Source organism: Euphorbia lathyris, chromosome 3, assembly GCF_963576675.1.
Source record: "Euphorbia lathyris chromosome 3, ddEupLath1.1, whole genome shotgun sequence".
NCBI classification, from domain to species: Eukaryota; Viridiplantae; Streptophyta; class Magnoliopsida; order Malpighiales; family Euphorbiaceae; genus Euphorbia; species Euphorbia lathyris.
Genome location: NC_088912.1, coordinates 92,631,897 through 92,652,009, shown reverse-complemented (window position 1 = coordinate 92,652,009; position 20,113 = coordinate 92,631,897). Strand labels below are relative to the sequence as shown.

Genomic DNA, 20,113 nt, shown 5'->3' with positions numbered 1-20,113 from the left:
AGTAACTATCACCTATATTTTGAGTTTTATGTATACAGATATATATATAATCAAAGAAGTTTCAGAAAATGATATTTTAGGGTTATGCAGGAATTTAAAATTGGGGTTTTTCCTGATTTTGCTTTTTATTGTGAAATTACGGTTCAAATGAAGCTATTGATTATGCTTCTATGTGAATTTCAGATTTTACTTAATTATGTTGATTTAAGGCTTAATTTGGTTGATTATATATGTTTTTGGTTTCAATATATATCTATATTGAACAAAATGAATTTGATGATTTCTTACAAATTGTTTTTGGATTGAGAAATCTGTTGCGGTTATTGTTATTATTTTGGGCTGAAGTCCAAATATGATTTTTATGATACAAAAGGGCTAAAATTATATGAACTTTGGTTTTGAGTATATTTTATAAGGTTTAGATTAAATCCCTTTCTAAAGGTATATATAAACTTTGGTTATGTTAAGTAACGCTGATTTTTCTAGCTGATGGTTTCTTACTGAGATTTTTGTCTCACCTTTTTAATTGTTTTAATGTTTTTAGGTGAGAAAGTACAAGATAGTGAGAAGGTTACCGACCAATTAGGCGAGAATCAGAAGTTGTTGCTTATTGTTAGAATTATTATTAGAATTCTACTATTTAATTGATTGTGATCTAAAGTTGGAGAGTATTAAGTATTGATTATGAACTTTCTATTTCGCGCCCGATGCAGATTGAGGTCGTTTAGGGTCGGGTGTGACAGTTTCCACCTGCGGCGGAATCAATTGTGGCACAATTAGCGGAAGATAAACCATTATAGAAAATACTAACCTGTTGCCACTTCTCAAATTCATGATGTGGGCATTTCTTCAATAGTCGACGAAATCGCTCCCACGCATCATATAATGTCTCTCTCTCGGTTTGGCGAAAAGAACTTATCTCGTTTTTGTACATCGTCGTTTTAGATGGAGGGAAGTACTTAGCTAAGAATTTCTTAACTAACTCATCCCATGTTCCAATGGATCCGGCCTCGAGAGAATCCAACCAGTCAGCTGCATCATCCCTTAAAGAAAAAGAAAACAATTTTAGTTTAATAGCTTCTGGTGGTACCCCATTTTGCTTAAGCATAGAACAATGTTTAACAAATTTATTTAAATGGGAGTTTGGATCTTCTCTCGGATCTCCGCCAAATTGACCGGAGTTTTGTATAAGTTGGATCATTACCGGCTTGATCTTGAAGTTGTTTGCTCCAATGGTAGGTTCCACGATACTTGAATTCATGTCCAAACGGTTCGGAGTGAGTAGATCCATGATGGAACGTTCCTCTTGCGCCATGTTTGCTCTTCGATTAGCCAAGTTCCTGTGAAAAGTACGCTCAATTTTAGGATCGGGCAATAATAAAGGCCAACTTAAACTTCTTGTGTTCATAAAAACAACAAAAATAAAAGAAAATAAAACGTCTAAATTAATAGAAGCTCGACTAGATTAATATTATAATTCTACTATCCCCGGCAATGGCGCCAAAAACTTGATGCGCATTTTACGTATACGTGCATGTGAAGGCAAGTGTACCTTAATCGTGTATCAAGTAATAAAGTAGAAGTAGAGTATCGTTCCCACGAGGATGGTGATTATAATTATTAATCTTTTTGCTTACTATCTATTATTTAAACAAACGAAATGTAGAGTTTTGATGGACAACCAAGCTAAGACTTAAGCAAGAAGTGAGATGAAAATTGTACAAAATTAGATGAGAGATTACTTATATTAAAGAAACTAAGGCTTCTAGCTTCACTTAACCTCTTTACTTGGTAATAACACTTAACCCCTTTTAAGATGTTTTATCCTTTTTAAGATGACGATTTTTCTTATTAACTAATAGATTCTCGAGATTGGCTCTAAACTCTCGATTAATTACTTTCCCTTGGTCCGGCTCAAGTAATTATTCTAGAGAAGCATTAAGTTTTACTAATCTAAACCTTTTTAACCTACTTTACCTTGGTCCGGCTAAAGTGATTACTTAAGATTCAAGAAAAACCGCTCGAGTAATTAGTTCTAAACTTTTGATTAATTACTTTCCCTTGGTCCGGCTCAAGTAATTAATCCAAAGAAGCATTAAGTTCTCTTAGTTCCAAACCTTCGATTTATTACTTTCCCTTGGTCCGGCTCAAGTAATAAATCTAAGATTTGCAATAAGAATTATGAAAAACTTTGGAAAACCAATAAGCCACACTAAATGATCATTAAGTCCAACTTATGAATTTCGATTAATCAATTTAATCACGGTCAATATAAATGATTAATTATCTTCAAGTAGAGAGTTGGCCCATCTCCTACAAGCATTAGGAATCATAAGTTAGTTCTTAAAAATGATAAACACAACTTAAATAGGTTAAACGTAATTACCACATAATTAAAGTTAAGATCCGCTTTTAGCCTTAGTTAAGGATGTTTTAGCCCATGGTTAGATTAAAACACACCTTAAAAAGATAGATAATGGAGTTCATAGTAATAAAAGAGATTAAAGTTTAGAAGAAACCGTAATGACGATTGTCGAATGAACTTCTTCGTTAACTTAAAACTTACTTTTATTGAATGAACTCTTGCACAAACACAACTTGAGCACAATAACACAATTACAACAACACAAACAACTGATTTTTGAAGAGAAAAATCAGCAAAATAACATTATAGAGGGAGAAATTTAGCCTAAGCTTGGTGTCTTCAAATGGCACCCAAGGCCTCCTTTTATAGTAAAATGGCACACAAAATTCCAAAAACCAAGTCATCCTTATGGCCTCCCACTCCTTATCATCTGAATTTAGCATTTAAGAGAGCATGTGGGAAGATTTTAATAATTTAGGAGTTGAAATGTGAAAGTAATCTTAGGCTTCAACATATTCATCAACTTTGGGAATTTTCTGGGCTTGATACACTTCGAATTTGGAGAGGCCACTATTAGTCACTTGTTCATCTTTCTCTTAGCTTTCCAACGCATTTTGAATCGCCTCAATCCGAGTCTGTATGAGGGAGATACGTTGAAAATACGAAAATGTGTCAAATCTGTCCTAGTGTGAACAATTGGACTTTTTGTCTTACAGCACACATCCGCGACGAAGTGCACGCTGGGTGTCGCTAAAATTCATTTTTCTGGTCCCTTTTACTCCCGAGTTGTCGCCTTAAGCTCCGACTTGGTTATTTTTGCTGAAAACCTTGCGAAAGCGCCTAGAAAACACACAAATTGGCTTAGATACATAAAATGAAGAAAATATACAAAAACCATTATTAAAATTTATTAAAATGGTACAAAATAACTAGTAATTAAATACTAAAAATACTATAAATTACGACGATAACAACTTTCGAGGTTGAAAATTCATCTTCAGTGCTACTGCTTTCATCCAAATCTTGAACATGCATTACTCGCTTTGTCTTAGAACTCGTAGGTGTTATTGAGTTGTTGAGTTCCTAATTATCACCTATACCACCGATTGATTCCTGAATTTAAAATAAACAATTTTTTAAACATTTTAATTGTTAGAGCTATGAATACTTGGGAAAAAATAAATAAATTATTTGGAAATTGTAAAAAAAAAAAAAATCCTTACTTCATTATCTTATTTTTTGGTCAATTCAGTAATTAACGTGGGATCATCGGAAATATTAACTACCGTCAAAGTTGAGCTTTCATGCTCTAAATTGTAGTCATTAATTCAATCTGCAATCCCTTCTATGTTATCTAAAGACAGAACTTAGTGACTTGAAGAATTAAAATCAGTGAACATAAAGTAATAGAGAGTTAGAGAATTGTGAAACCGAATAGATCATACATCTAAGGCTTTAGTTAGTAAGCGAATAAACAATATGATTAACCTACATTAGAATTGAAGAATAAACTCCAGAAGTAAAAATTGACACAGATAATGGAAAACAATGGAATTGATCTTGGAAAAACCTAGAAGAACACAATCCGCTGAGAGATATTTATGTAATTAGAAAATACCGTACAAAAGAAAAACTTGAACAGTTTACCTCTTTCCAAAAGTCGGAGATTGTCACAAATGATAGAGCAGTCAATGATAGGGGAACTGCTTAATAAGAACAGGCGAAGAAAGAAGAAAAGATCGAGGGAGAACTTAGGAAGGAGACCGATTGAATGAGGAGTTATGGACATAAATAATTAAACTGAGCATACAGAAGAAGAAGGAAGGAGTGGGTTAATTGAAATAACTGTCTAAATACAGTTTACGAAAGAAAGCAGGTTGAGGGGGAAAGAGAATAATGAAATTAAATAAAAGAAAAATTAAATAACCTTGAAAATCTATGGGAAGGACATGTAAGTGTTGAAAATCTTAATTTTTGCCGCATCGGCATTTAATCTATATTATTGTATTTGATTTACAATATTTTATTGGACATATTCTCATATTCGAGACTCATCATATAATAAGTGTGGTAGTTGATTTCAATTTGGATTAAGGTGCAAAAATTTCCCTAACGTTTTGGATCAGGAGCAATTTTACCCTTAACGTTTAAAATAGTGCAATTTTACCCCTAACGTTGGTAATCAAAAGCAATTTTACACCTAATGTTCATAGATTGGATCAAATTGATAAATAATTCATCAAACTGTCTTTTCAGCCATGAATTGTGTCATCTACTCTTTACACGCATGCCATTTTATCAACGTTAGGGTTAAAATTGCTCTTGGATACAAATGTTATGGATAAAATTGCACCATTTTAGACGGTAGGGGTAAAATAATTGATCAAGGATTTGATCTTTAAAACATGTAAAATTTTGGGGTTTAAATATGCTTTTTGTCTTTAAAGATGGGAAGTTTAATTTTCAAAAATAAATAATAAATGAATGAATAGCGAAAGATGTGATAACTAATGTATAATATTTCAATGGATGAGGAGCAATTTTACTCCTAACATCTAAAACGGTGCGATTTTACCCATAACGTTTGTAACCAAGAGCAATTTTACCCCTAACGTTGATAGATTGGATCATTTTGATAAATATTTCATCAAACTGTCTTCTCAGCCATGAATTGTGTCATCTACTCTTTACACCCATACAATTTTATCAACGTTAGATTTAAAATTCCTCTTGGATACATATGTTATGGGTAAAATTGCACCATTTTAAACGTTAGGCGTAAAATTGCTCCTAACCTAAAACGTTATGCGATTTTTACATCTTAACCCTTTCAATTTAAATGTTTTAAATATAGCAATAAATATAATTAATTCTAATCAGAAAATGAAATGGAAATTTAAATGACTCATTTGCATTTTTCAACTTTAATCTTTTTGGTAAAGAGAAAAATGAAAGTGCTTTATATATGTATTTATGTGTGTTTAGTATTTATATATGTATTTATGTGTGTTTAGTATTTTTCAAATTTTATTTAGTATTTATCAAATTATATAAAAAGTAAATACTAAATAAAATTTTAAATTTTAAGCATCAGTATAATATAAGTTGAAAGGTAGCTTAGTGGTAAGATGTATCTAGTGGTCCCTAAAGGTCTAGGTTTGAATCCAACCTTCAACATATTTGTATTTTTTAAGTTAAACATGTGTGGATGACTAATCTGACTAAACCGTTCAATCGGATTAGTTCACGGTTGACCCGATCTGTTCAAGCGGTTCAGTTTGGTTTGTTGAACAATTAAAGAACCAGCATTAATCGGATCAGAAATCTGACCGGTTCGCGAACCGGTCGAACCGGACTGTCCGATTCGGGCTCTATTTGGTTAACTGTTGTTTATGGTTATGGTTTACTATTGTTGTTTCTGTTTTTATAGAAAGCTACTGTGTATGAAATGTAAGTAAGCTGCTAAATACCGCCATCAAATTCCTTTTCACCGCCACTTTTGGACTTTTTTGCCATTCTCGTCATTTTGATCAAAAATTGAAAATTCTCTCTCCAAAATCATAAACCCGAACAACAATAATTGAAATTGTTAAAATAAATGTGTGAGAATCCGAACCCAAAAATTGGATGATTACGAGTCGGAAACATTAAGATTTACATCTTTTTATCAAAGAACTCATGAAAATAATACATATTTTTCATGACGATTTTGCATTTTTCGTCACAAAAAATAGGAGAATTTTTAATTTTTCGTCACAAAAAATTGAATGATTTAGTATTTTTCGTCACTAAAATTTTTACGATTTTACATATTTCAAAATTTAGCTTAAACGGATGCGGCATACCATTCCCACCATGACGGGAACGGATCCGTTCCCGTCATGGTGGGAATGGTATGCCGCATCCGTTTAAGCTAAATTTTGAATTTTCTCTCAAATTTTTTTTCTCAATTTTCACAAAATTTTTATACCAACGGCAAAATGGTCCAATAGATGCGGTGATAAAGAACTTGGATGCGGTATATAGCAATACCCAAATGTAATCAGCAACTGCTAACCAAACACAAAAAAAATAAAAAATAAAAAATAAAAAAAATCATTTCAATATAAAAAAACAAAGAGAATGTGGAAATGGAAGAAAACACCCCTAAATCTGAAATAACTTGCAATAATCTTAAGTTTAATGATGTATATGTCAAATAATAAAAACTAGAATGATAAATGGAAGTAATGTTTTTTCTTGTAAGCAACACTCTTCAATAATTTATTAGTCTTCAACTTTTGGTTAAACCATCCGGTACTCCAAACCACATTGGCCAACTAATCCGGATTCGGGACGGGTTCAAGGATTACAATATTTAAACCTCTTCCAATCGCCGTTGTGGGGGATCGATCCTGAGACCGGCCTACCAAGCGCAGCCCCATGTTACCACTGCGCCAACCAAACAGTTTATTTTATATAACAAACAGTTTATTTTTTTATTTTAAAAAACAAATTATAAGGTTTCTATTTTTATCAATATTACTCCATAGATCATTTTGTTTTTTTTTTTAATTTTTAACCGAATATATTTTAACTTTTGAGACATTCATAGTATGATACAAAGTGATAATATTAGTCTGTTTATGTTAAATATAACGTTTAAAAATCTAAAAAAAATAGACAAATGGATCAAAGAGTTAACAATGATAAAAGATAATGAGTTTATCGTGTGTTTTTCAAAATAATGAAACTAAACAATGTGTTAGGTGAAAATGAAGGAAATAATAAATTATTTACGCTTTTTTGAGATTGAAATTTTTGAGATTGAAATGGTATTCTTAGTAGGGTAATTAATTTATTAGTCCCTATATTTTGATAAAACACACTGTTTAGTCTCTGTATTTTTAAAAACACATGGTAAGGTCTCTAACCTTTTTCTCAGTGAACTGTTTAGTCCTTGCTTATGTTTGTTAGATTTTTTTACCGTTTATGACTTAGAAAATAACTAAATTACCCTTTATTATTTACCTTCAAACTTCAGAAGAGGAAATCCAATTTAGAAGAAGAAGCTATTTGTATAGAGAACAAGAAAAAGAACAGATCCAATGCTTACGAATTTGAACGATTAAGAAGAAAATCAAAAAGAAGAACACTCAAAGCTGATTTCAGATGCATTAGAGTTCAAAGGAAAGGAAAATAAAGGAAAAGAAGAACGCAAATCCAAATTGACTAACAAAATCTTCATAATAGTCTAACGGCATGGACTAAACAGTTCACCGAGAAAAACGTTAGGGACTAAACAGTTCACCGAGAAAAACGTTAGGGACTTTACCATGTGTTTTTAAAAATACAAAGACTAAGCAGTGTATTTTATCAAAATATAGGGACTAATAAATTAATTACCCTTCATAGTATAATGCTATGAAAAAAGAAGTCATATATTATCGTCATAAATCATAATGAAAGTTAGTATAAAATGCAGGGACCATATGTGTAATTTAGGGACCATTTCATGAGTCCCGTTTGTTTCTGAAATTGAATAGGACGAAACCCTAGTTTATGCACTTCACTCTCATTTCTGAATTCACATTGTTCGAGCTTCTGAAATGGCCAATTATTTGATCAGGAACATGTTATTTTGCTTACAAAAACGTTTTCTTCAATCCTCTGCAACTCTTTCTTCCGTTCCTCCATCACCCACTACTGCAACTCCTTCTTCATCGTATACTGTTGAATTACTCGTCAATTCATGTGGGCTTTCTTTGAAATCTGCTCTTTCTGTCTCCAACAAGTTTCAGCTCAACGAGAAGACTCCACAAAAGCCTCAATCTGTACTTCAGTTCCTTAAATCTCATCATTTCAGCGACACCCATGTGGCCCAATTGATCGTGAAACGCCCTCAAGTTCTCAATTGCAGAATTCACAACAATCTCAAACCCAAATTTGAGTACCTAGTCAAAATTGGGTTTGAAGGTGAGCTACTTCCCCATATCATTTTGTCTAATCCGTCTATTGCCGAAGCCTCTTTAGCTTCCAAAATCAAACCGTCTGTCCAGTGCTTGAGGTTGTTTTTAGATAGTCATGAGAAATTTCTAACTGTTGTTAAGCGTGGACCATGGTTATTGTGTAATAATATGAAGATTCTATTGAAACAAAATGTTGATGTTTTAGTGAAAGAGGGAGGAGTGCCTGCTCATGTTGTGGAGAGGTTCCTAATTTTGCATCCAAGATCTATGCTCCTAAATCCTGAGAAGTTGATTAATGCTGTGAATTCTGTTAAAAATCTGGGCTTTGAAACTACTGATACAATGTTCATACATGCTTTTAGAGTGATGTTACAAATGAGTGAGTCAACTTGGAAGAAGAAAATTGAGGTGATGAAGAGTATGGGATTTAGTGAGCAGGATATTCTAAAAGCTTTCAAGCAATGTCCACAATGTTTATCTTACTCTGAGGAGAACATTAGAAAGACATTGCATTTCTACTTTAATACTATGAAGTTGGAGCCTCAAACTATAATTGTAAATCCCAATCTACTTGGTATTCAATTGAAAAAAGAGCTCGTCCGAGGTATCATGTTTTGATGGGTTTGGAGTCAAAGAAGCTGATAAAAGGGTCTAAGAAGTTAGAGAACTTAGTGATAAGTGAGAAGAAATTTCGGGAGAAATATATTGATCAATTCATAGATGAAGTCCCTGGTTTGTTGGATTTTTATCTTGGTATCAAGGAAGCCAAAAGCTCTGTGCTCGATGGAGAAGAAGTAAGTTTTCCTTTGCAATGAAAATAGATTAATAGTTCTTAACTTTACTAATTATTCAAACACTATCAATATTGAATTGAATGGATATATTTTGGGGACTGATTTAAAACTCTCCCTTCCATAGTTATACCTTCAGTAAGATTACAGGAAAACATACTGCTGATTGGATGGTAATTTTTGTAGAAAACTGGAGGTACAAACTGTCAAGTATTTTTGTTAGTTTGTGCACAAAAGATTAGATGTTTAAGTAGATTCTATGTTTAGATGTTAAACAAAATCACTTCTATCAAATTTCCTGATATATTTCATTCAGACTTTAATCTCAGGTATTGGCATTCATGTTTCTAATTACAAATTACTTAAACAAAATCATATCTATTAAATTACAACCACTAAGTGCATTTAGACAACTAAAGGAGAGTTGCTATCACAAATTACTTTATGTTCTGATTCTGCACTTCTTGTTACCAACAAACAGGAGATGGAACCAACCTGAAATCAGTAGGCATGAGGGGGAGGTTTATTAGCAGCAGAGCAGGAGATGGATGGCCAAAAAGCTGGTGCGTATAACCTTGCTATGTTAATGGAGTCAACAGAACAATTTCGTGGGCGGAGATTTGGAGAGCAGAAGTCCCTTGTTTTTTGCTTGGAAACTGGTTCAGAATTGTATTCCTACTAGGTTCAATTTAATTAAGGAATGGAGGTTGATAGAATTTGTGTTTATTTCAGTAGGGACATTGGCATTTGTCCGGTTGCTAAATATGTGTGGCGGGCAACTTTGCCAACTTTGTCTTATCCGTGTTGTGGGCTCGTCACGGAATACTTGGGGGAAAGTCCTCATGTTTCTTTGGAGTCTTTGGGGCTTTAGGAATGTAAAATTCTTGCAGAATGTGTTTACATCTCCGGAGCAGATTGGTTTGGTCGCCTTGGACACGTATTCTTGGCTTCGAGCGAAACAGCTTAAACATGCGACAGAAGAGAGGAGATAATCTCCTCTTATCAATGGAAGCCAACTATTCAAATTCCAGAGTAGAACAATATCAATATAAATATTTGTGTTGAATAACCAGAAAGTGATTTGTTGCTGTTGCTGCTGCTGTTTGTTTGCTGTTATGTAATATGAATTATACTTCCTAAAACTTCAAGGGTCTATGAACCTTGTATGTTTTAGGTTTCACGTGTTTTGCTACGGAAGAAATCAAACTGTGATCTCGTACCAATCACATAACTCCTCGGGAGGAGATGCAACGGAACCACGAACTAAATGTGAACTTTATGTAAAATGATATGAGACTTTGTATGTATGTTGAGAGAGCTTATGGGGCCGTTTGTTTTACCTACTGTTTGTTGTTGCTGTTTGCTGTTAGCTGTTGGAAAATGCTGCTTTTCCAAAAAGTAGAGATTCTCTACTTTTGTAAAATGCTACTTTTCAGATGTAAAAAGCAAACAGGATGTCACTAACCAAACACTGGTAAACAGAAGGAGTCTAACCAAACACCTACGGCCTTGTTTGGATGAGGGTATTTTAATGTAAAGGAAGGTGGGGTAGGGTAAGGTAAGTGAAGTGAATGAAATAATTTGTTGTGTTTGGACAGAAGGTAAGGTAAGTGATGGTTTAATAATATAATTGTGTTTAGTTTGATGGTAAAGTAAAGTAAGGTAAGGTAAGTTATATACAAAATTACTTTTATATTCAAACAATGTATTATTTTAAAATAAAATATAGAGGGTAATTTTGGAAAAGAAAAATATGTCACTTCCCTACCCTTCAATTTGGGGTGTAAAGAAAATCAACCAAATTTCACCTCACATACCCTCACTTATTATTACATTCAATTACACCTCAAAACAAACAAGATTAGCTACCCTCACTTACTTTAAAATAACTCCATCCAAACAAGCTGTAAAACTCTGCCTTTTAAAATGAAAAGACAAACAGAAGGTGAAAAGTAGATAAACAAACACCTCCTAAGCCTCTATTTATAGGCTTAAAAAGATAACTCTTAATTCTTTTCTTAGATTTCATCAGGATAAGGCGTTAATTTGCATTACAACTTCTAATTACCAAAGATTGGCTTAGGCACGGGTAAGGGTATTTTGGTGCTTACTAAATACCTTAAATCTTACCGATCCATTGATCTAGCCTAATTATTATAGAATGTTAACCACTGTTTCAGCTGCGGGAGGATACTAATTCTAACCCGACAATTAATTTCAACATGAAATATTGAGTTTTTGAGTTCAAATTCTAACCTTTTTTTTTTCCAAATAATGATAATAAGAAAATACAATGCATAAAGAAGTTAAAGGAAATTTATTTTCTTGAAATTAATGTGTTTGGTATTTTAGAAATTGGTTAGAGTTTTTTTGTTGACATTTTGCTGAACATTTTTATTTTGATAGTGTTTTGCTAAAAAAAACTCTATAAAATAAAGAATAAAATCTAAATATGCCTTTTAATATTTTTGGAAGAGTGTAGATATATCAATTTGAAAAATGATAATATTTTATTTTTGGTAGTATTTTATTTTTAATGTTTTAAAAAATAATAGTGCATATGGAGCAATTATAGGTTGAAAAATAAAATCTATAAAATGAAACTCTTATCTAGATTTAGAACGGAAGTAGGGTTAGAAGGGTGTCCACGTATCTTAGATCATCAAGAACCACCCTTTATAGAAGTTGTTACGTTCTATCTCACCTCTCTAGTTTTATTTAGGAGTGTTCATTGTATCCTCACCAGATTAAGAGTTGTGTATTCATTTTTCTTTTTTTTTGGTAGAAAAAAAGTTTAGGTAAGGGTAGGTCTACCCACTCCCAAGATCAGGGCAAACCACAGACCTCGATGAGAGTTTACAGTGGAATTTACAGATCACCCACCAATGAAGACTAAAATTCATTTTTCTTTTTAATTCACCATGGATGAGTTGATTTTTTTTTTTTAATTCTAATAGTTAAAGGTTGACCTGGATAACTTTGGTTTATACCTAAAATAAATAGAATTTTTATTAATATAAAATTTTTAAGCTTTTTTTTTATTTTTAGTTTTTTTTTTCATTTAAATGCGTTTGAAAACTGAAATAAAAGTTTAAATTCAATCAATATACATTTTTTAAAGTAAAGGCGAGAAACTGGAGACCGAGAAGCCGAACTCATCCCAACTAGGTTAGCACCAGAACTGCAACCCGCCAGCCAGCACCCCAAAAATTTATTAAAATAAATAAAGAATTATAAAAATAATGAATAAATGTATATAGAAAAAGAAAGAAAGTTAAGCTAACAATGTCTCATGTAGAAGGTCTTATCGAAGAGGGATAGCTATCCCACCAACGATCTGATAGCCTTGGAGAGACAATCAGTAACTGACTTTCCCTCCCGATATATGTATGTGATATGAACTCTATTAGAGGTGATAATCTGTAGCCATTCTACCATTAGATCCAGGGAACCTCTTTTCTGTAATGCTTCATGAGATTAATTAACGGCTATCAATGAGTCGGATTTGATCCTTAAAGGAAACCATTGTCTAGCAGAAGTGGCCTTGATTGCATATACAAGCGCTTTATGTTCAGCAAAGAGAGTATCTTTGTTATCCAATCGAAGTGTGAAACACAGCCTCGTGAAGTACGAAGAAAAAACGCCCCCCACCCCTCCCTGCACCCGATGACTCTAAAGAGGCGGAACCGCCGGTATTAACTTTAATCCAATTGGGTGGCGGTGGGCTCCATCTAACAGCTAAAAACCTTAAGAAGGATCTTATCTCTAACATTATTGAAAAAAAAATGATATGGAAGCTCGCTTCCTCATAATAATTTGATTTTACACTTGGTGGATGTATAATCGGGTTTAGAAGTTTATGAAACCAGTTGATTTACTAACAATTTGAGAGTTTGATTATGTGTTCTTTGGATTGAGGGATGTATTAATTACTGTGTTAGTAAGTTGAAAGAGTTAATAAGACCCTCTTAAAGTTTACAGGGCAATCAGTTATTTTGAATAAGTTCAAACCACGGTTGATTTATAAAGTTTTTTTTATTTGTAATCTCATGTTGTTGTGCCTAGCGGTGTGCATCGGTGTGGTTTAAACCGCATACCAATCCGAATCGATTGAATTCGGTTTTTTAGCCACTTTAGTTCGACATCAGTTTTTTGTGTGTGTGTATTTTGGTATTCGGGTCAGTTTGATAAAAAAATATAAAAAAACCCGCACCGCACCGAATTACACGTATTCTATATTATTTTATATATATATATATAGACATATATTTGAATTTAGAATTTTTTTATTGTTATTGAGATAATAAGCTAATATGAATATATATTTTAAAAGTATTTCAAATTTTGTTGTTGTTGGGTAAATTTAATGATTAAATATAGTGATTTTTATTTATTATTTTTATTTTTTAATTAAATTTGGTTTGTTCGGTTTAAAATCAAACCGAACTAAATATTTTGGTTTTGTTATATTTCGGTTTTATATGTTATTCGGTTCGATGTCGGTGTGAATTATTTTGATAATTTCGGTATTTCCATTTTTTCAGTTCGGTTCGATTTTAAACCGATACACATACACATCCCTAGTTGTGCCCATTTCCTCTAACCTTCAACATATTTTAGTAATTAAATAAGGTTTAACGATGGAGCTGAGGTATCACTTCCTCATTTCTTACCGATAAAAAATATAATATAATATATTAATTTTAATTATATTATTATATTTATCTATAAAAAGATTATTTTATCCGTACTATCTCTAAGAGTTATACAGAATTTAAATTAATTCCTAAAATCTCTCTAGTTCTCTGCATACAGTAACGATAGAGATGAGGTGTCACTTCCTCCTTTTTTACTGATGAAAAATATAATATAATATATTAATTTTAATCATATTATTATATTTATCTATAAAAAGATTATTTTATCCGTACTATATCTAAGAGTTCTACAGAATTTAAATTAATCCTTAAAATCTCTCTAATTCTCTGCATATCTATCTATCTATATATAATATAAAACAGTAACGATGGAGTTGAGGTGTCATTTCCTCTTTTTTTACTGATAAAAAATATAATATAATATATAATATATTAATTTTAATTATATTATTATATTTATCTATAAAAAGATTATTTAAATGTGAAAATAAAATAATAATATTTAATTTATATGACACATTTATATTATTAATTGTAATTATTAGATTATATTTTTGTTAATATTCATATGTTAAGAAAAACGTATATTTTTTAAAATTACAAACCTTAGACTTAAGATTGGACAGTTTCATAAGCTTAAAAAAAAAAAAAAGGATTGGACAGTTTCGTATATGAGATTTAAAATTACAAACTTTAGTTTCATGGATGGAACTAAATCCGCTCTCGTAAAACAAAACGGGTTAAATTTGTAACTTAACCATATTTAACCCATTTAGTACCTATATAGTCAAAAGTGTTTATAAAATTGTTTTTTCTTTGGTTGCTACACAAAAATATCATGTTTAAGAATCGTGGGGATCTATTTGAAGAACTGGAGTCCCTTATAAATTCGCATCATGGAAGTTTGCTGGAATTGTCTTCCTACTAGAGTCAAAAGCGTTAATAGTCTTTGTGTGCATTGTAATGGGAATATTGAAGATTTTTGGCACTTATTTATTGAATGTCCTGTATGAAGAAAAATCGATATAGGTAGACGCATAGAAAATATAATTTTTTTTTATCTATTTCTCTTTTCCCCCATTAGTGTCGGAAAACTCCATTAAAACTTTGAATGTAGCTTTATTTTATTTTTTTTCAAAAATACTAAAGAGAGAGTCAATAATATAGTCCAACTAAAATATTCCAAAAGTAAACTCATTGGAGCCGGATAGTATTTAGTATCCGTGAAACCCGTTTTTATTGCCATTCTTAGTTTAGGAGTGCAATAAATCATTCTAAATAAGTTAACTGGTCAATAAATCAGTTAAAAAAACGAATAGCTCATTTTAAAGAAGTAAATAAGATATTTTTAAAGTGTAGAGAGCTACAAACGTTTTAAGTCCTTGGAATTTATTTATTTGATATTTCAATGGAATAAGATATAAAAATATTCATAATTAAGAGTAATTTTATTCTAACGTTTAGAATGACGCAATTTTATTCTCATTCCATAGTTTAAATTTAGCTAACCAAACACTTCCTAGGAGTAATTCTATCATTCATGAAACTATCTTTTTAGCATGTGAATCTTGTTATGGATATCCAAACACTCATCAGTTTATCAATGACAGATCACAAACCTCGATAAATGTATATCATTGGGACCGGAAAAATATATCATTAAGCGAGATTATTTATTTATCGATAAATGAATAAATTATTCATTTATCGATAAATTAATGTTTATTATTTTATAGATAATTTTTCATTGTAAAATGCATACGTTGTATGTGGTAAGAAAAATCAAAAGACATCAATTAAAGTATTACATGAGCAAAATATATCAGAAGTTGTGTTTTGCACTATAAAAAGTTAAGGATGATATTCATTTTGGTTTGCACTACAAAAAGAAAAAATGCATCTATATCAGAAGTTGTGTTTGCACTACAAAAAGTTAAGGATGATATTCATTTTGGTTTGAGTGGAAAGAAAAAACAATCAACTATAGATGCATTTTTTCAGAAGAAATGATTTCTAGTTGATTGATTGAATGGTTTTGGTCTATATATATATATATATATATATATATTGTATGTAATTCAATAATTATTAATTTATATTTTCGTTGGGCCCTTAAGGATTTAAATATTTGTATTACTTAATTAATGCATTTAGCGAGGTTATTACTTTAGTCCATTGGCCCAAGTCGAGACCGAAAGAATTTATTATATAAGCGAGGTTATTACTTTATCGAATATTCATTTATCGATATTTAACTTTATTGGACAAAAAAATAATTAAAAATCTAAATTTTTCCTCGAACTAAACTTATTTCAACTCTAAATCTGCTATAAAATTATAAAAAACATAAAAAAATAATATGCAACCGGTAACGAATATATGAATAAAATATTTATTTTTTAATAATATCTGAAATTGACCAACTTAACAATATTAAAGTAAAATTACTTTTAATTACCAATATTAAAGATAAAATTATAATATTTTAAACATTACATATTACATTTAACGGTTAACATCATAGATATTTTTATACTTTATTCTTTTTGAGAATATATTTGTATTTTTTATTTTGATATTTGGCTAAAAAGAACTCTTTAAAATAAATAGAATTTCGATTAATATAAAATTATTTACTGTATTATTAACACAATCATAAATAATATTATAAAATACAGTTTTTTCAGGAGCCCCTAGTAGATACCTGGCTTAGGTAGGTTGGTGCGGTCAGTCTCCTCCTTTCTATGGACTTGTTGTGCTGGAATGTTAGGGGTGCAGCTAGCAAGGCTACCCGTATCCATATTAATGACCTAATTAAACAGTTTAACCCCTCGTGTTTTGCTTTACTGGAAACTAAGATTAGTGGAGAGAAAGCAGATGAGGTGGTCAATAAGTTTAAGAACTGGAGGTGTGTTAGATCGGAGGCTACTGGCCGAGCTGGTGGGATCTGGCTTTTCTGGAGGCCAGATCGGATTCATTTTGATGTTATTAGTATCGATAAGCATTTCATTCACTGTAAAGTGAGCATTTATGGTATTACTCCCTTCTTGACTACCCTTGTGTATGCTCATCCGATCTTAGTTAATCGGAAACGGCTGTGGGAGATCCTCTTTTCGATGAGTGGCAGCATCTCTGAGCCCTGGTTTATCGCGGGAGACTTTAATGATATCGGCCTTATGAGTGACCAGAGAGGAGGTTCCAATCATTATGTTAATCGATGTCTTCACCACAAAAATAATATGGATTTATGTGGGCTTTCCGACTTGGGGGCTTCGGGTCATAGATTCACTTGGAAACGTAATAGTACCTTTGTTCGTTTGGACAAGGTCTATGCTAATGTGGCTGCCCTGACTTCTTTCCCTGAGTGTTCTGTTTTAAATCTTCCATTCCGTCATTCGGATCATTGCCCTATTTTGTTTAGACTTTTGAGAGGCAACCAGCCTAGGGGGAAGAGACCGTTCCGGTACCAGCTGGCGTGGGAGTCCCATCCTAAGTTTAAGGAGTTCGTCCAAGATAATTGGAAACCTCATTCGAATGTCCTGAAAGCTTCTGAAGGGTTCAGGAAGAATGTGCTTGGTTGGAATAAGAATGTCTTTGGGCACATTATTAGAAGAAAGAATAAGTTGTTAAAAAGGATGGAGGGCGTTCAGCATAGGTTGGATGTGAGGTTTGATCACAGTTTAGATGGCCTCCTTAGAACCCTTCAGAAGGAGCTGGAAGCTGTGCTTAGGCAGGAGGAGCTTCTCTGGTTCCAGAAGTCTAGGAAATCCTGGATTAGGGATGGGGATCGTAATATCAGGTACTTCCATCCGTCTACTATGATCAGGCGGCTGAGGAATAGAATTGAGGCTATCAAAGATTCTGATGGGGAGTGGGTATATGAAGATGAGGTGATTCAGAATTTGGCTCTGGAGTTCTATAAGGAGCTTTTCAAAGAGGATCCTGTTCAGCTGGAGAGGGTTCACTCTATTGCTACCTTTCCTTTGATCAGTGAGGATATCAGTCAGAGTGCCTTTCTTCCTATTTCTCGAAAAGAGATTGACCATGCCATCTTCAGCATTGGGGCGTCTAAAGCGCCTGGTATTGATGGTCTTCCAGCTGGCTTCTACCACAAGCACTGGGGTGTTGTGAAGGAGGGTATCTATGAGTTTATCATAGGTGTGTTCAATGGGTCTAAGGATATTGAGCTGGTTAATAGAACTCTCCTGGTCCTTATTCCTAAAATTGATAAGCCTTCTTCCTTTTTGCATATGAGACCCATCAGTCTTTGTAATGTTCTTTACAAGACGATTACAAAAATTATGGCTAATAGAATCCGTGGCATTCTTCCGGAGATCATTTGTTAGAATCAGGGTAGTTTTGTACCCGGTAGACAAATGGTGGATAATGTGGTGATTGCCCAAGAAATGGTGCACACAATGAAGATTAGGAAAGGGAAGAAAGACATTGTGGCTCTCAAGCTGGATTTGGAGAAGGCCTATGATCGCATCAACTGGAACTTCCTGATGGAGAGTCTAGAGAGAGCTAGGATACCGGACAGTTGGAGAAATCTTATTAAGGTTTGTATTACTTCTCCTGTGTTTCAGGTTATGGTGAATGGGGATACGTCGGAGGAGTTCTCTCCGGGTTGGGGCATCCGTCAGGGTGATCCTATGAGTCCCTTCCTTTTCGTTATTGCTATAGAGAGGCTGTCCCACCTTATTCAAGATGCCATTGATATTGGGAATTTCCACCCGGTGGCCATCAACAGTTTCTGTCCCCAGGTGACCCACTTATTTCGGCCTCTGGTCAGAGACTTAATATCCAGAAATCTAGGATGATGTGCTCTAAGAATATGAATCCGAGAATTTGTAAAAGATTAAGTGATTTGTCTGGTATTCCTCTTACTAATTCTCTTGGGAAGTATCTGGGGATTCCTCTCCATAGTGAGAGTGTGTCTAAAGTTTCTTTTAAAGATACTTTGGACAAAGCCAATACGAGGTGTGCCACGTGGAAAGCCAAGACTCTCTCCCTCGCTGGCCGTCTGACTTTAATTCAATCTGTGAATTTCGCTGCTCCCAACCACATCATGCAGGCTTGTCAGCTTTCGAATCCTGTGCTTAATGATCTTGATAAGATTAACCGAAGGTTCCTGTGGGGGGAAACTGCGGAGGGAAGAAAGATCCACCTGGTGCCTTGGAGTGAGGTTTGTCAGCCCAAAGATTCAGGGGGTTTGGGCATTAGGAGAGCTAAGGATAATAATAAAGTTTTATTAATGAAACTCCTTTGGCGTATGTGGCAATGCCCCTCCTCTCTCTAGGTTCGCCTTCTTTGTGGTAAGTATCGAAAAGATAAGATCTTTGGGGGCCCGAAAGAGAAAGTTATCAAATGTTCCTTCCTCTGGAAAGGGCTTAGCGCCGTTTTTGCTGAGTTTTGCTCAGGGGTTGGTCTGGATGTGGGTAATGGTAAGTCCATAAGCTTCTGGTTTGATACCTGGATTGGGGATAAACCTTTAGTGGATGTGTGTAACAATGGAGTCTATTCTTGCAAATCTGCCTTTGAAGCGTTTTCCCTTAACAGGACTGATAATCTCTCGGATATTTGGAAGACCATTTGGTCCCTTAAAATCCCCTACCGCATGAGGAGCTTCCTGTGGCTGGGCGTTAAAGACAGATTACTTACTAACTCAGATAGATACAGAAGGCATTTGGCGACCTCTAGAGCTTGCGGTAGATGTAGAGGCCATGTTGAATCGTTGTGCCACACTCTTAGGGATTGCCCTAAGAGTGAAGAGGTTTGGAAGAAAATTCTCCCTCATCATACTTTCTCTTCCTTCATGTCCCATTCTGTGAACGACTGGTTCTCAGATGGTATTAGGGGGAAGTTATTGTCTTATATGGAGCATGGGGACATTTTCTTTGCCATTATCTGTCATCAAGTGTGGAAATGGAGGAACGATGAGATTTTTGATAATAAAGCTGTGCTTTTGCCCAACTTAGCTGAGTTCTTCTTGGAGAAACTCTCCTCTATTATTGATAGTTTCAAAGGTGAGTCCCTTGCCAGATCTTCCCCGAGTAGTGATGTCCACCTCGTGAGCTGGAGCAGGCCGAGAGAGGGGGCTGTGAAGCTGAATACTGATGGTTCCTGTCTCAGTAATGGTAAGATTGCTGCCGGAGGTGTTCTTAGGGATGCGTGAGGCGCCTGGCTTTCTGGGTTTACCCAGAATTTGGGTTTGGGTTCTTCCTTCTCTGCGGAGCTCTGGGGCATTCTCTCTGGGATCCAGCTGGCGATTAAGCTGGGTGTTAAGAGGCTTTCTGTGGAGTCTGATAACTTGGAGGCCATCAATATGATTTTGGATAGTCATGCCATGGG

The 20,113-nt window shown here is 33.7% G+C and overlaps 1 protein-coding gene, 1 long non-coding RNA gene and 1 other non-coding gene across 3 annotated transcripts; 2 read left to right on the top strand and 1 right to left on the bottom strand.

Moving 5' to 3' along the window:
- The first annotated feature begins 827 nt into the window (after positions 1–827).
- On the top strand, positions 828–934 carry LOC136225247 (small nucleolar RNA R71). The gene has a single exon (XR_010686973.1). It is a non-coding gene; the product is annotated as a small nucleolar RNA R71 (small nucleolar RNA).
- Positions 935–2,293: 1,359 nt separating this feature from the next.
- LOC136224372 (uncharacterized) lies at positions 2,294–4,270 on the bottom strand. Its single transcript, XR_010686395.1, has 3 exons — positions 4,013–4,270; positions 3,341–3,478; positions 2,294–3,205 (listed from the first exon to the last, which is right to left on the bottom strand). It is a non-coding gene; the product is annotated as an uncharacterized lncRNA (long non-coding RNA).
- A 3,585-nt stretch (positions 4,271–7,855) lies between these two features.
- On the top strand, positions 7,856–10,620 carry LOC136221956 (transcription termination factor MTERF9, chloroplastic-like). The gene is made up of 2 exons (XM_066009436.1): positions 7,856–9,107; positions 9,586–10,620. Exon 1 carries the CDS (start codon positions 7,954–7,956, stop codon positions 8,929–8,931), a length of 978 nt encoding a protein of 325 aa, XP_065865508.1. The 5' UTR covers positions 7,856–7,953; the 3' UTR covers positions 8,932–9,107; positions 9,586–10,620.
- Positions 10,621–20,113: the final 9,493 nt, after the last annotated feature.